General features: G+C 44.1%; 1 protein-coding gene across 1 annotated transcript in view; it reads left to right on the top strand.

The window, feature by feature from the left end:
* LOC120996267 (mitochondrial ornithine transporter 1-like) overlaps positions 1–9,920 on the top strand; it is a 57,755-nt gene extending 47,835 nt beyond the window's left edge. The window contains exons 6-8 of the mRNA XM_040426078.1: positions 3,157–3,329; positions 4,587–4,745; positions 9,375–9,920. Of these exons, the coding sequence (XP_040282012.1) occupies positions 3,157–3,329; positions 4,587–4,745; positions 9,375–9,499 (457 nt within the window). The 3' untranslated portion in view covers positions 9,500–9,920. The remainder of the gene's footprint in view (positions 1–3,156; positions 3,330–4,586; positions 4,746–9,374) is intronic.
* The last annotated feature ends 4,261 nt before the right edge of the window (positions 9,921–14,181 follow it).

Genomic DNA, 14,181 nt, shown 5'->3' with positions numbered 1-14,181 from the left:
ACCGTGTGCATGAGCCCTGACTCTGAGACCTGGAATCTACTGAATTATACTGACAGCATTACTATGTCAGTGTAGTTCAATAGATTTCAGGTCTAGCAGGTACATGGGACACATTTACTAAAGTGTCTCCCTGTTTTCATGAGTAAAAAGCATGTTTCCGACTCGTATTTTTTAAGTCTCATTTACCAACTGATTTTACATTTATTTGGAGGCCATTTTGGGAATTTTGTGCCTAGTTTGAGTTTTAAGACTAATTCAGAAGTTTTCTAACTTTTGCACCTAATTTCCATCCTTTTTATGTAGGTGCGCTTTATTTTGCCCCAGATTTAGCTGTAAAAACAGTCTAATTTATATGGCACTCCAGGGCTGGGGTACTTTTCTGTCTTTTTTGAGTGGCGATTTGCGCCACAGCTTGCCTACTTTCATAGAGACGTGCGCCAAAATTCAACTCACTTGCGCCACATTTTCATGCACATACTAATTAGACCAGTTTTAGTGAATATGAAAATGACCACTAGATGTCAGACTTAAACCAAAAAAAAGACAAGCCAAATTTATTAAGAGAAAATAAATGAGGCGCAGATTGACAGAATTTGCCGATACGCCTGTTAGTAAATGTGCCCCAGTGTGTGATCCTGTCAGAGAAGCAGAGATCAGAACAGGAACTCACACTGACACATGCAGTGCGTTTCTCGCATTGAACTTCCTTGTCCGTGTCTGGCCTAAGGGTGGCTGCACACAGTGCCGATTTATGTGCAGAAAATCTGCACCGAAATTACACATAAATCCACATTATTTATCGCATTTTTATGCTGTTCTTGGTGCGGATTTTCCGCAGATCTCACCCTTCCATTGAAAAGGATTAAATACGCATAAGAAAAACACAACAACAATTAACATGCTGCAGATTTCAAAATCCGCACAGCAGGTCAATTTACGCACCTAAGAAAGAGCAAAGTGTACGTGAGATCTGTCTAATCTCATACACTTTGCTGGTACTGTATTACGCTGCGTTTTTTTCTGCACAAAAGTGCGCACGGAAAATTGACTCCGTGTGCATTCCGTGTCCGTGTGTCCGCAGGGCAGTTCCACAAAAAAATAGAACATGCCTTATTATTGTCCGCGTTACGGACAAGGATAGGACTGTTCTATTAGGGGCCAACTGTTCCATTAATGCAAAATGCGGTTGTGTGCATGAGCCCTAAGGCACTGGTTGCCCCAAAAACTCCACTGAAAAAAATCTGTGGTTGTTAAGCAGTGTATGTCTAGCAACCAGACTGTCAATATCAAGGGTGAGTACAGAGATCTCTCCCAGGGTCTATTCATATCCAGGACTGTGACTGTGATGAGGGGACATCCTCTGCGTCTGGAGGAAAGAAGGTTTGTACACAAACATAGAAAAGGATTCTTTACGGTAAGAGCAGTGAGACTATGGAACTCTCTGCTTGAGGAGGTGGTGATGATGAGTTCACTAAAAGAGTTCAAGAGGGGCCTGGATGTATTTCTGGAGCGTAATAATATATTACACTTTATAGTTATTAGATTTCTGGAGAAGGGTCGGTGATCCAGGGAGTTATTCTGATTGCCTGATTGGAGTCGGGGAAGAATTTTTCCCCTAATTTGGGGGAAATTGGCTTCTACCTCACAAGGGTTTTTTCCCCTCCTTTGGATCAACTTGCAGGATACCAGGCTGAACTGGATGGACAGATGTCCTTTTTCAGCCTTACAAATTATGTTAACGCTTATCCTGACCCCAAAGCTACGAATTGAATGGGAATTGAGAGCGGCTTGGCAGAATTCACACTTTGCCATTCTGTCTCGTTGGAACCTGTCACAAGGATATTGATCCTCCAAACCCCAACCAGTATGTGACCGATCTGCTCTGCAAGTGTCCAGATGTGTCCTTTTTTGCTCCAGCAGATACAGTATTCTGCAAAAAAATCTGTAATCTCAGCTCCCGTCATATGCACGTTAACTGTTTGAAGTCAAGGCGGTGGAGACCCTAAGAAGTCAAGTCAAGCTCGCCTCACCCAATTCCCACACAATCCATTTTGAATGAAATCCCTAAAAAAGGGAAGGTCAACGGCAGCCTCGCCAAGGTCGTGCGCGTGTGTCGATGTGTTCCGATCTTAATGCATGCGCCATGAAGCAGGGTGTGCATGTCCTGACGTGTGGCAGTCCCCTGGTGACATGCTTCCAGCACTGTTTGCAAGAGTATCAATGATGCCAGGGCAAGTACATACTGCTTCACTGTGCATGTGCCCAGATTAGATCACAAGGTCGCAGGCAGGAAATCTTGGCAAGGTTGCGGATGGCATTCCCTGTGTTCGGGGATGTCAATCAAGGTGGATCAGGCAGAATTTGGGAGCTGTGATTTTGACTTGTCTTCTCAGCGTCTCCACCTCCTTTATTTCATTTGTCTACAATGTGAGCTGTGATTTAAAGTTAATTTTTTGCAAAATGAGGCATCAGCTTGGGCTATAAAGGACACCTCTAGACACTCGAAGAACCCAATGGTCAGGTACTGGTGGTGGCTGGGGGAAAAATTCTTGTATCAGGTTCTCTTCAAAGGGGTTGCCCCATTACAACAGCTTATCCCCTATCCACAGAATAGGGGATAATAGTTTGATTGGTGGGAGCCCCAGTGGTCAGACCTCCACCAAGCAGACGCTTATCCTGTGGATAAGGAGCAAGTTGTTGTAATGGGACAACCCCTTTTTGCCTGGTTATCGTTGCCATAAAGTGCGTATCTAGTTAAAGGGGTTATCCAATATCATAAACAGCCCCCCCATGTGCTGGGCCCCTCTGAGGGAATATACTTACCCCGCTCCCTGTGGCGCTCCTGGTCCCCGCACCGCCACTTCTCCCTGTACACGGATGAGAACATCTGGTGTCGGGTGGAAGCAGCCAATGGCAGGCGGGGATGGGGATGAGCCTTCCTAGCGTCGCAGGTGACGCTAGGGAGGCTCGTCCCCATCAGCACCTACAATTGGCTGCTCCCCCCAACACCTGTTCCCCAGCAGCGCCGCAGGGAGCGGGGGAGAGTATATTCCCTCTGAGGGGCCCGACACATGGGGGGGTTGTTTATGATATTGGATAACCCCATTAAGGGTTTTTTGGTTTCCATCTTGCATGTAATGTGTCTCCTTGTGTCAGTACAGTGTGGGCCGTGGTGAAAGGCATTGTACAGCGTGAAGGTCCTCTGGGCTTCTATCAAGGTCTTACAAGCACAATCTGCAGAGAAATACCAGGATATTTCTTGTTCTTTGGTGGATATGAGTTGAGCAGAACTTTTTTTGCCTCAGGTGGAAAGTCAAAGGATGAGCTTGGTAAGTACTGGTCACGGGTAGGTGTTACATGGACATATCCAATATGACCGGCCGGAGAGCTGATGTGAATAAAGGCTTGGTGACTCAAGTGTCAATTAGTGGTCACCAAACATCAATATTGTTTCATTTATTAAAGGATAACTGTCACATTTAGACCCTAATTTCAATTTTTATATATGTAGTTACTAACAACATGATATTCCAGAATCAGTTACTATTAGACTGACTTACCCCATATTTAATAAGATTCAGCCCTTAGCAACCGGTCTGCATAAAACGGCAATTTCACTATTCAGTTAAGATGGCCGCCACTGCCCTCACCCTGAGGCTAATCCCGCCTGCCCTCACTAGCCAGTAACAATAGCCCGCCAAAAGTGTCAGTAACCAGAGCCCTCCCCCCTAAAGGGTTAATCTCCTGCAGCACAAAGGGGTCCTCTTACCACATGTTGCTTTCATTTATACACTGAGCAGACGGCAGATCTCCCTTCCCTGCTCTGCGCTGCTTCCACTCTGCTTCTCCAGCTCTGCTGAGTGAGGGAGCGTCTGCCAAGTGCAGGGACAGGGAGAAGTGCACACAGCCCAGGCACTGTTATCAGCTGCTGGGGAGGACCTGGCTTTAATCATTTACTTACAGTCCCTGGCTGTCAGTAATCTGACCCTGCATGCTGCGTGCTCCGTCTATCTGTTTAGACGGACCATGCCTAGCAACCCTATTTTAAGCACAGGTAAAAATAGGCAACACAGGGAATAAAACTGTGGAATTAAGGGGTAATTGAATACACTGTGAAAAGTTGAAATAGGGCCACCAAGGTGATATTAATCACCACAATCCAATACTCCAAAAAAATAAAAATACGACAGTTATACTTTAAAGGGATTTTCTGGGAGTAGAATATTGATGACCTCTCCTAAAATAGATAAATATATGGACAGTCAGGAGACCATCCATACACATTACATTGACAGTTAATCCTGCAAAATTGTCAGGTTTAGTTGACTGCAATGTTTATAACCAGCTTACAGTTAGCTAGTTAGTTACAGTTAACCACTTAGTTACAGGTAGCTAGTTACAATTAGTTAGCTTGTTAGTTACAGTTAGCCAGGTACAGTTAGTGAGCTTGTTGGTTACATTTAGCTAGTTACAGTTAGTTAAGTAGTTAGCTGGTTAGTTACAGTTAGCTGGTTAGTTACAGTTATCTAGCTAGTTACTGTTAATTGTTCTTGATACTATTTAGTATTATGTTTTTTTCTTCCAAGGTCCCGTTGCCCTGATGATAAGTGGCGGATGTGGAGGGATTGCCCTTTGGCTTGCCGTCTACCCAATGGACTGTATCAAATCTAGGATTCAGGTTCTTTCGATTACAGGGAAGCAAGATGGTTTCATGGGAACATGCTCAAGCATTGTGAAAAATGAAGGTATAATGATGTTATCCATATCTGTGACAGATTAGCCTTGTGGGTTCAGCTGTGAGAAGGAGCAGTAAATTGTGTCTTTCAACCTGGCGCTACCATAGAATTTTTTTAGTAGGATGGCTTATACATTTTTAGCTCTGTCTTGAAGTGTTGCAGGCTTTCTGTACATGAACTTCATCGTCTGGTTTCCTTGGCTGATCACCCACAAAAAAATTCAAGATTACAGTGTGTAATGCAAAGCAGTGTCTGGAGGGTTGTAAGTCATGCTTCGATTGGAAACATTTGGTGCATGCCAGGAAAATCCTATGGGGGGCGTTTATGAAGACTAGTGTTTTATGACGCCTTTCTGCAGGACTGTGTGCCAGAACTGAAATCTACGCCAGCCAGAAAACTGACCAAGATTATAATAAATGTCCAAGGTCCCGCACCACCCACTCCCTTCCACACTGTGCCCACTTTTTAGAAAAGTGATGAAAGGGGTGAAAAATCCATAAAAATTTGTTAACTGGGGCGTATGCCAAACTTTTAAACTTTTTGACGCCAGGTTCCTGGCATATAGTTGATGTTAAATATCTCCATTTCTGCCTAAATACATTTGTTTACATTTACTATTGTGTTTGTGCCAAAAATGTATAAAAAAAAGTGGTGCAATTTGGAGCATCTAGGTTTTCAAAAAATTTCCCCGAAATGCTTGGCAAGGGTGTGGGACAATTCTGGCTTTAAAATCTGTCTTAAAGTAAGCCAACCAATAGTCGGATAGAGTAAGAGAAAAGGGACAGAGGCGTAACAGATAACCAATTTTGCCCAACAGCAAAATTTGGAATGGAGCCCCACTTCACTATTACCACCTTTAGCAGCAAAATCAATCTCCCTAAGGCCTCATGTACACGGCCGTTGATCGTCCGTTCCGTGCATTTGCGACCGCAATTTGGGGTCCACAATGCACAAGCAACATCCGTGCGGATTCTGGAGACGCACCGCAAAACAATAGTGCATGCACTACTGCCTGGTGCTTCCGTGGGGTTCCATGCCTCTGTTCTGCACCGACCTTCTGGATTGCAGACCCATTCAAGGGAATGGATCCGCATCCGTGTTGCGGGGTGCACGCGGCTGGTGCTCGTGTATTGTGGACCCGCTGTTTGCGGGGAAATTGTAAAACAATAAAGAATGATAAAGATTGTAAAATTAACTTATTACTAATGTTTATTAGGAATGAAAAAATAATAATAATTACCACCAGAGTAACTTGCTCAGGTACCACCAGCCTCAAAAAATCCTGGACACATCAATTATTATTTTTTCGTGGACAAGGTCGGCAATGCCCCCATGGGCAAATTAAGCCAAGTTAGGTGTGGAGGAGCTTGATTGTAATCACCCGTTTATATAGGCAATCTATGTACTCTGGGGTTATTTTAACCCCTTAAGGACCCTCGCCGTACATGTACAGTGGGCTGATCGGGTGGGTGCAGGAGCTGCGCCCGCCCTATCAGCGGCACGGACCCGGCAGTCATATATATACCCCACATCCCCTGACGAAGCCACAGTACGTGGCGAAACATGTCGGGAGGGGTGGTATAGTGCGGTCATATTTTAGACAGAGTGTAGTGGCAGTGAGGAACCGATCAGAGCATGCCGTTATAGCAGCATAGTAAATAGGAGTATGATAGAGTGAGGCATACGGTATTCACAGTGCTACCGGACCTCTATCAATAGTAATAGAGGATCCAGTGTAGCCATAACAGAGATCGAGACGAGTGAGTCAGAGGTCGACCTGCGGTTGAAATAAGCAGTGGCAACTATTAAAGGGCAGCAACATTGTCAGCAGAATTGTTACCCTCTGTACAGGGGACAGACAGTGGAGACTTCCTGCAGGATTGACACCCTCATTAGTAGGTGGTGGAGCTCCGTATGAGAGAACAGGACAACAATTAACCTGATCACAATATTAGTGTGAATACCATCCCAAAGGAAAAAGGTGGTTGATATAAACCAACTAAGGGATCCTCACAGAGTAATTGTGAATGGAACAACACAACTCCAACTGGGATTATCCCACACGTCACTAGACACTGATAATTTTAAGGTTTTCCTTCTTTAGTGTGTGCGTTTATTAAGGTTTTAAAAATAATCAATAAAGATATAATTTTAATATTAGTTAGGGACCCCTACAGGGATTCTAGGTCTCAATGACCATATTAGGTATTGTCGCGTCCGTAACAACCTGCTCTATAAAAATACCACATGACCTAACCCCTCAGGAGAACACCATAAAAATAAAAAAAGGTGTAAAAAAAGCCATTTTTTTGTCACCTTACATCACAAAAAGTGTAAGAGCAAGCGATCAAATAGTCATATGCAACCTAAAATAGAACCAATCAAACCGTCATCTCTTCCCGAAAAAAAGGAGCTCCTACACAAGACAGTCGCCTAAAAAAAAAAAAAACTAGCTTTCACAATGTGGAGACACATTTTTTTTTTAAAATGCTTTATTATGTAAAACTGAAACAAACAACCAAAAATATTTGGTATTGTCGCGTCCGTAACAACCTGCTCTATAAAAATACCACATGATCTAACCTGTCGGGGGAACATTGTAAAAAATAAAAACAGTGCGAAAACAGCTATTTTTTGTTACCTTGCCTTGTAAGGCTACTTTCACACTGGCGTTTCTGGGTCCGCTTGTGAGATCCGTTTCAGGACTCTCACAAGTGGCACAAAACGGATCAGTTTAGCCCCAATGCATTCTGAATGGATAAGGATCCGCTCAGAATGCATCAGTTTGCCTCCGTTCAGCCTCCATTCCGCTCTGGAGGCGGACACCAAAACGCTGCTTGCAGCGTTGAGAAGTTGAATAAAAGAAAGAAGACACATGTAGGTAAGAAGGTACTTTATTGCACTTTGCTATGTTAACGGTTTTATATGGTCAAAATAGGTGACAGATTCCCTTTAATAACCCATATGCTCTTCTGGCCAGTAGATGGCGCTGTTCACCTTACATTTTGAACTTGAACTTGAATTACAGTAATGATCAAAACCAGATAAAGGCACAACCTCTGATGACTTTTAGGAAAAAGTTGGTCAGAGAAAATGTGTATCTGTATTTTAGCCATATAATACTAATTAAATAGATAATCAAAATATTATTAGATTAAATGATTAATTATATATAGGTGTCTAACAAAATGAGAAGTTGATTACATATTTATTACACAAGGCTTATTACACTCAATGCAATCTAAATGAATAGTTGTTTACACGTGTTCCTGACTTCAGCAATGACGGTGCCGTCACAGAACAGCATAGGAAGGTATAGTTATATCAGTGCAGATAACCTGCCTGAGATCAGCGTCATGGATCACGTATATGACATGGGAACACGCCAGCTCCACATTTCTTTTATTCCTCTTGCACATGACTGTGTGTCCCCCGTGGCCGTATTGCGGCCCGCACACGGCGGGTCCGCAATACATGGGACACCGGCCGTGTGCATTCCGCATCACGGATGCGGACCCATTCACTTCAATGGGTCCGCAAATCCGGAGATGCGGTGCGGGACGGAATGGAACCACGGAACGGAAGCACCATGGAGTGCTTCTGTGGTGTTCCGTTCTGTGCTTTCATTCCGCAAAAAGATAGAGCAAGTTCTATCTTTTTGCGGAACGGACGGATCGCGGACCCCATTCAAGTGAATGGGTCTGTGATCCACATGCGCCTGCCCCACGGACGGTGCTCGTGCATTGTCTCATTGTATTGATTTCTTTGTGAATACAATGTCACAGCAAGAAGCAAAGTGAAGCCCCCAGTACTCATGACATAACTGTCCCCAAAAGCTCATTTGGCTGATAGCTATCTCTCCTTTCCCCACCCCCATACACATGAATGGCTGATCATGCTTGTGTTGTGAATGGGAAGGGGAGAAAGCCACTGCCAAACAAATCTGGTGATGGCATATCTCGCCAGAAACCAAGAGAGTGACATGGTTCAATGTACTCAACCCTTCTTTCCCTGATCTTCCATAGGGAGTTAGGCCTCGTCCACATTTGCCCCACATTTCCCTGTCAGTGACACGTCCGTGACAAAAAGCGCACATGTTTCTTCTGTTAAGATGTCTGTGAAGGATCGTGTGTCCGTTTTTACCATCTGTGTGTTATCCATAATCCACTGAGCTGAGCTGAAAGTTAATTTTCAAAGAATCTCCTATCAGTCTTCAGTGAAAAACGGACGCGCTACGGATGCCATCTGTGGTGTGTCCGTAATTTTCACTGACCCATAGACTTCTATGGACGTGCTTGATCCGCATCACAGATCAAAGTAGTGCATGTCTCCGTGATACTTTTTTTACTGACCCATGCATGGTCAGTGAAAAAAATACTAAAATGTGAACAGACCCATTCAAATCAATGGGCATGTGTGCTGTCAGTCAGTGAAAAACGGAAATGTGGACGAGGCCTTATGCGGAATGGAATTGCGGATGTGTGAATGGAGCCTTACACAGACAGATTTATGGTACAGTGTGTTCCAAGCATAATAAAATATCTTTGTGTGAAAAAAACAGATAAATGCTAAAAAATGATTAGTGAATATGTTCATCAGGTCTGAGGATTTTATACGTTTTGTCTTTTTTCTTTCCAGGCATATTGGCATTGTATTCGGGGCTGAAGCCCACTCTGATTCGTGCATTCCCAGCCAATGGTGCTTTGTTCCTGGCCTATGAGTACAGCAGGAAGCTGATGATGCGGCAGGCGGACTCGCTCTGATCTTCAGATCACCTTGTCAGCAGAGCTTCTCATCACCTCAGGGCTAAGTGTACACTATGAACATCTTTCTTGAAGTTGTCACTCATGTGACACATGGCGGCCGGCGGCGGATAACCACTGGTATCTGCAGTCATTATTTAGCAAACAATATTCTGTTTCTGATTGTGCCGGTCATATAGTCGCGGTATGACACTGACCAGTGAAGCTAAACTGTATACTGGGAGCCCAAGTGGTTACATATCATTGATTGGAAACCTCAGCTGCTGCCATTGTCACCTTCCCAAAAAAAAGTGGACCATAATTTCTGGGTTAATCCAACATTTGTGTACCATGATTTTAGAAGAATGATGCTATGGGAAGAATAGGATGATCTTTATAAGGCCTCCTGCACGAATGTGTGCTGCCCTTGCTGCGGACCGCAAATTGCTTTGTTTTGTCTGTCAATCTACCTACCTATCTGAAGCAACATGATCTAAATCTGACCATACACATTACTGTGTATAAGGGCCTCCTGACTAAGGCCTCGTCCACATTTCCTGTTTTTCACTGATTGACAGCACACATGCCCATTGATTTGAATGGGTCTGTTCACATTTTAGTATTTTTTTCAAGTCAACGGGTCCGCATCCATGATGGTGAATGCACACAGAACGGTACCCGTGTATTGAGGATCCGCATATGCGGTCCGCAATATGGCAACGGGACACCTATGGTCGTGTGCAGGAGGCCTTACCATGTGGGTTATGTAAGTCTTACCACCTATTAAGGTGAACATCTAAGCCACTGGCCTTCCTAAAACTAGATGGATTGCCCAAGAAAGATGAGGTTTGTAAGTCCTGCTTTGTCCTGTTAAGAACTGCTTTAAAGCCTTCTGTCAACTAAGTATACAGGGAGTGAAGCCTCTGGAGGCAACACGGTGCAACAGCACACCATCGTTGCACCTAGGGGTTATTTGCATATTATAAAAACCCGTGTTTCCACAGATTGTCAGCTCCTCTGCAGACAAGCGCCGATCTACAGCAGCCAACCGTTTAACCTTTTAACCTACTGGTAAATGATGACACATGCCCTTTAAAACATGAGAAGAAAAAAACCATAGCAGATCAAATACAGAGCAAACCAAAGTAAGAACGTGCCACCTGACGTACTGGTACAATATCACCCATAAGGAGGCCCCTCCAGGACTCCAAAATGTGTCCTTATTGATTAGAAATACCTAAAAGTAGATCGTCTGTACAAAATAAAAAATAAGGGGTTGGGTCAGCACAACCTGCCTGTAGGTGCAGATCGCTATGGCGATCACATTTGCATTTTTCGTCTGTACAAAGTACCTAAAAGTAGATCATCTATACATGCAGTATATAAATGATTTAACACTATATCACACTCCTGCCCCTCTGAGTGCAGACTGTATTCTGAAAGCTTTGCACCTTCTTTGTCCAACATGGTGGTGAGGGAGAACAGAAGGACCACAAGAAGGTTACTGTTTCCAGTTGTGGGACCATAGAAGAGGCCATGGTCATCTATGTATACATATGTTCAAGGTGAAATCCTCATCTAACCTGAGAAGATAATCCACTAGGCGGGCTGTTGCTTTTCCAGTGTTTTCCATTCAGACCTACAATCTGATGTGGACTTGAAGGGATTGTCCAGGATTAAAAAAAAAAAAAAAAAAACATGGCTGCTTTCTTCCAAGAGTTAGCGCCACCAATCCAAAGGTTGCATTTGGTATTGCAGCTCACTCCCAATCACTTGAATAAAGCTGCAATATTGGACCTAGACCAGACCAGTGTGGCGCAGTTTCTAAATGCACTTTTTTTTCTATCCCTGGATAACCCCTTTAAGAGTTTTTTTTTTTTTTAAAGAGAATTACATTTAACTCCTATAGAGATTCTCCATCTAAATGTATTTTTAAAATCTGATTATTACTGCAGGTTCAAATGGAGGATGTGAAAATACTGCTGCTCTTCACCTTTTCTGCTGACATTCTGGTTGCTAAAGATATACCACCTAGCAAGCCAAGTCTTTTTATGCCAGGCAGCATCCTCCTAGCAACCTTTCGGACTAAGGGCAAAATAAGATGGAGGAGCCTTGATAAGACTTAAAGGGGTTTTCTACTTTGGAAAATCCCTGTTTGTTAGAAGGGATCCGTGACAGTAAGGCCTCATGCACACGACACAGTTTTTGCGGACCCATTCACTTCAATGGTCCGCCCGTTCCGTTCCGCAAATTGTGGAAGGCACACAGGCGGCTTCTGTTTTTTGCGGATCCGCGGTTTGCGGACCGCAAAAAACGGCACAGTCGTGTGCATGTAGCCTAAGATGATCAGAGACTGCTCCTGGGGCAGTGATCAGCTGTTATCTGTGGGGGAACCCAGCAGTAAGGCCCCTTGCAGACGAGCGTGTCCGGATTAGGTCCCGATGCGTCCCGGTGCATTGCGGCAAACCCGCGCGAGTAGGTACACAATTGCAGTCAGTTTTGACTGCGATTGCGTTCCATTGTTCAGTTTTTATCGTGCGGGTGCAGTGCGTTTTGCACGTGCGTGATAAAAAACTGAATGTGGTACCCAGACCCGAACTTCTTCACTGAAGTTCTAGTTTGGGTTCGGTGTTGTGTAGATGTAATTATTTTCCCTTATAACATGGTTATAAGGGAAAATAATAGCATTCTTTAATACAGAAGGCTAAGTACAAGGTCAATTGAGGGTTAAAAAATAAATAAAAAATTAACTCACCTCCTCCAATTGATCGCGTAGCTGCCGATCTCCTGTTCTTTCTTCAGGACCTGTCAAAGGACCTGTGGTGACATAACTGTGCTCATCACATAGTCCAATCACATGGTCCATTAACACTGTGATGGACCATGTGATGTGACGTCACCACAGGTTCTTTAGCCGGCAGCTCATGATTAAAAAAGTAAGAAGAGATCGGCAACTACGCGATCAAGAGGAGGAGGTGAGTTAATTTTATTTTTTTTAACCCTCAATTGACCTTCTACTAAGCATTCTGTATTAAAGAATGCTATTATTTTCCCTTATAACCATGATATAGGGGAAAATAATGCAGTGAATAGACTTTCATCTTAGCAACCGTGCGTGAAAATCACACCGCATCCACACTTGCTTGCGGATGCTTGCAATTTTCACGCAGCCCCATTCACTTCTAAGGGGCCTGCGTTGCGTGGAAAACGCACAATATAGAGCATGCTGCGATTTTCACTCAACGCACAAGTGATGCGTGAAAATCACAGCTTATGTGCACAGCCCCATAGAAATGAATGGGTCCGGATTCAGTGCGGGTGCAATGCGTTCACCTCACACATTGCACCCGCGCGGAAAACTCGCCTGTGTGAAAGGGGCCTAAATGTGGCATTTCTCTAGTGACACCACCTGGGAAAACTAAGCATTACAGTGTGCCTGTTTGAATCATCGGATGTTTCATCCGTAGTCGATTCGCTCATCCCTATCGGAATTCAATAATGGGGTATAGGATAAAAACTGACTGGGCTTTGGGTCTCTAAGCTGTAAAATTAGACTTAAAGGATTTATTTTTCCAGAATAAAATATTGATGACCTGTACTCAGGATAGGCCATCAATATCTGATCAGTGGAGGACTCCCGGCACCCCCACCGATCAGCTGTTTGAAGAGGCCACTGCGCTCTGGTGAGTGCTGCGGCCTCCACACAGCAGCAAGCACAGTGCCATACATTGTATAGTGGCTGTGCTTGGTATTGCAGCCCAGGCCCATTCATTTACATGGGACTGAGCTGTCCATAGGCCATCATTGGCCTAGGAAGAGGCCACAGCACTGGAATGCCGTGGTGATCAGTGGCAGTGCCGGGAGTCAGACCCTATCAGATATTGATGACCTGCCCCGAGGACAGGGCATCAATATTCTACTCCCAGAAAAAACTGTGCTGCGGCCTCCACACAGCAGCAAGCACAGTGCCATACATTGTATAGTGGCTGTGCTTGGTATTGCAGCCCAGGCCCATTCATTTACATGGGACTGAGCTGTCCATAGGCCATCATTGGCCTAGGAAGAGGCCACAGCACTGGAATGCCGTGGTGATCAGTGGCAGTGCCGGGAGTCAGACCCTATCAGATATTGATGACCTGCCCCGAGGACAGGGCATCAATATTCTACTCCCAGAAAAACCCTTTAACAGTTTTTTTGAAAACGTCTTCCATACAAAAGTATTACTAAGTAGGGAAAAACAGTATAATGTGCAAGGCTGCACTCACACTAGTGTGTAGATCCTGTTCCATCAGCTTTATGATGCGCCTGGCAGGCAGTATAGCTAGTCTGCTTTTTTTCCATCCATTAGAAAGAAATAAAATGGAAAACTGTCAGATCCCATTGATAGCCATTAGCATCCATCATATCTGTCATGGATCCTTTAAATGAAATCTATAACCCCATTTCCTTGCCTGTATTTTGCGCAGCTAAATGTAAAACACTGCAATCATTCTTTCTACCACTAGGTGGAGAATAGAGTATTGAGCGAGTCTGCTATGTGCAGCAACATCCTTAAGAGCACTCCTTGTCATTATGTTTGGAATTGCAAAGACATTACTTGAAATGATGCCGCATCCATTAGGGTCAAGGGTCATGGTTAACCATGAGCAAGGTTTTCGTCTGGTAACACTGCAGTCTCCGGCACTTCAGCTGTTGTTACACTA

The sequence above is a fragment of the Bufo bufo genome, chromosome 3, assembly GCF_905171765.1.
Source record: "Bufo bufo chromosome 3, aBufBuf1.1, whole genome shotgun sequence".
NCBI classification, from domain to species: Eukaryota; Metazoa; Chordata; class Amphibia; order Anura; family Bufonidae; genus Bufo; species Bufo bufo.
The sequence above is the reverse complement of the archived record's forward strand: the minus strand, read 5'-3'. Positions and strand labels throughout refer to the sequence as shown.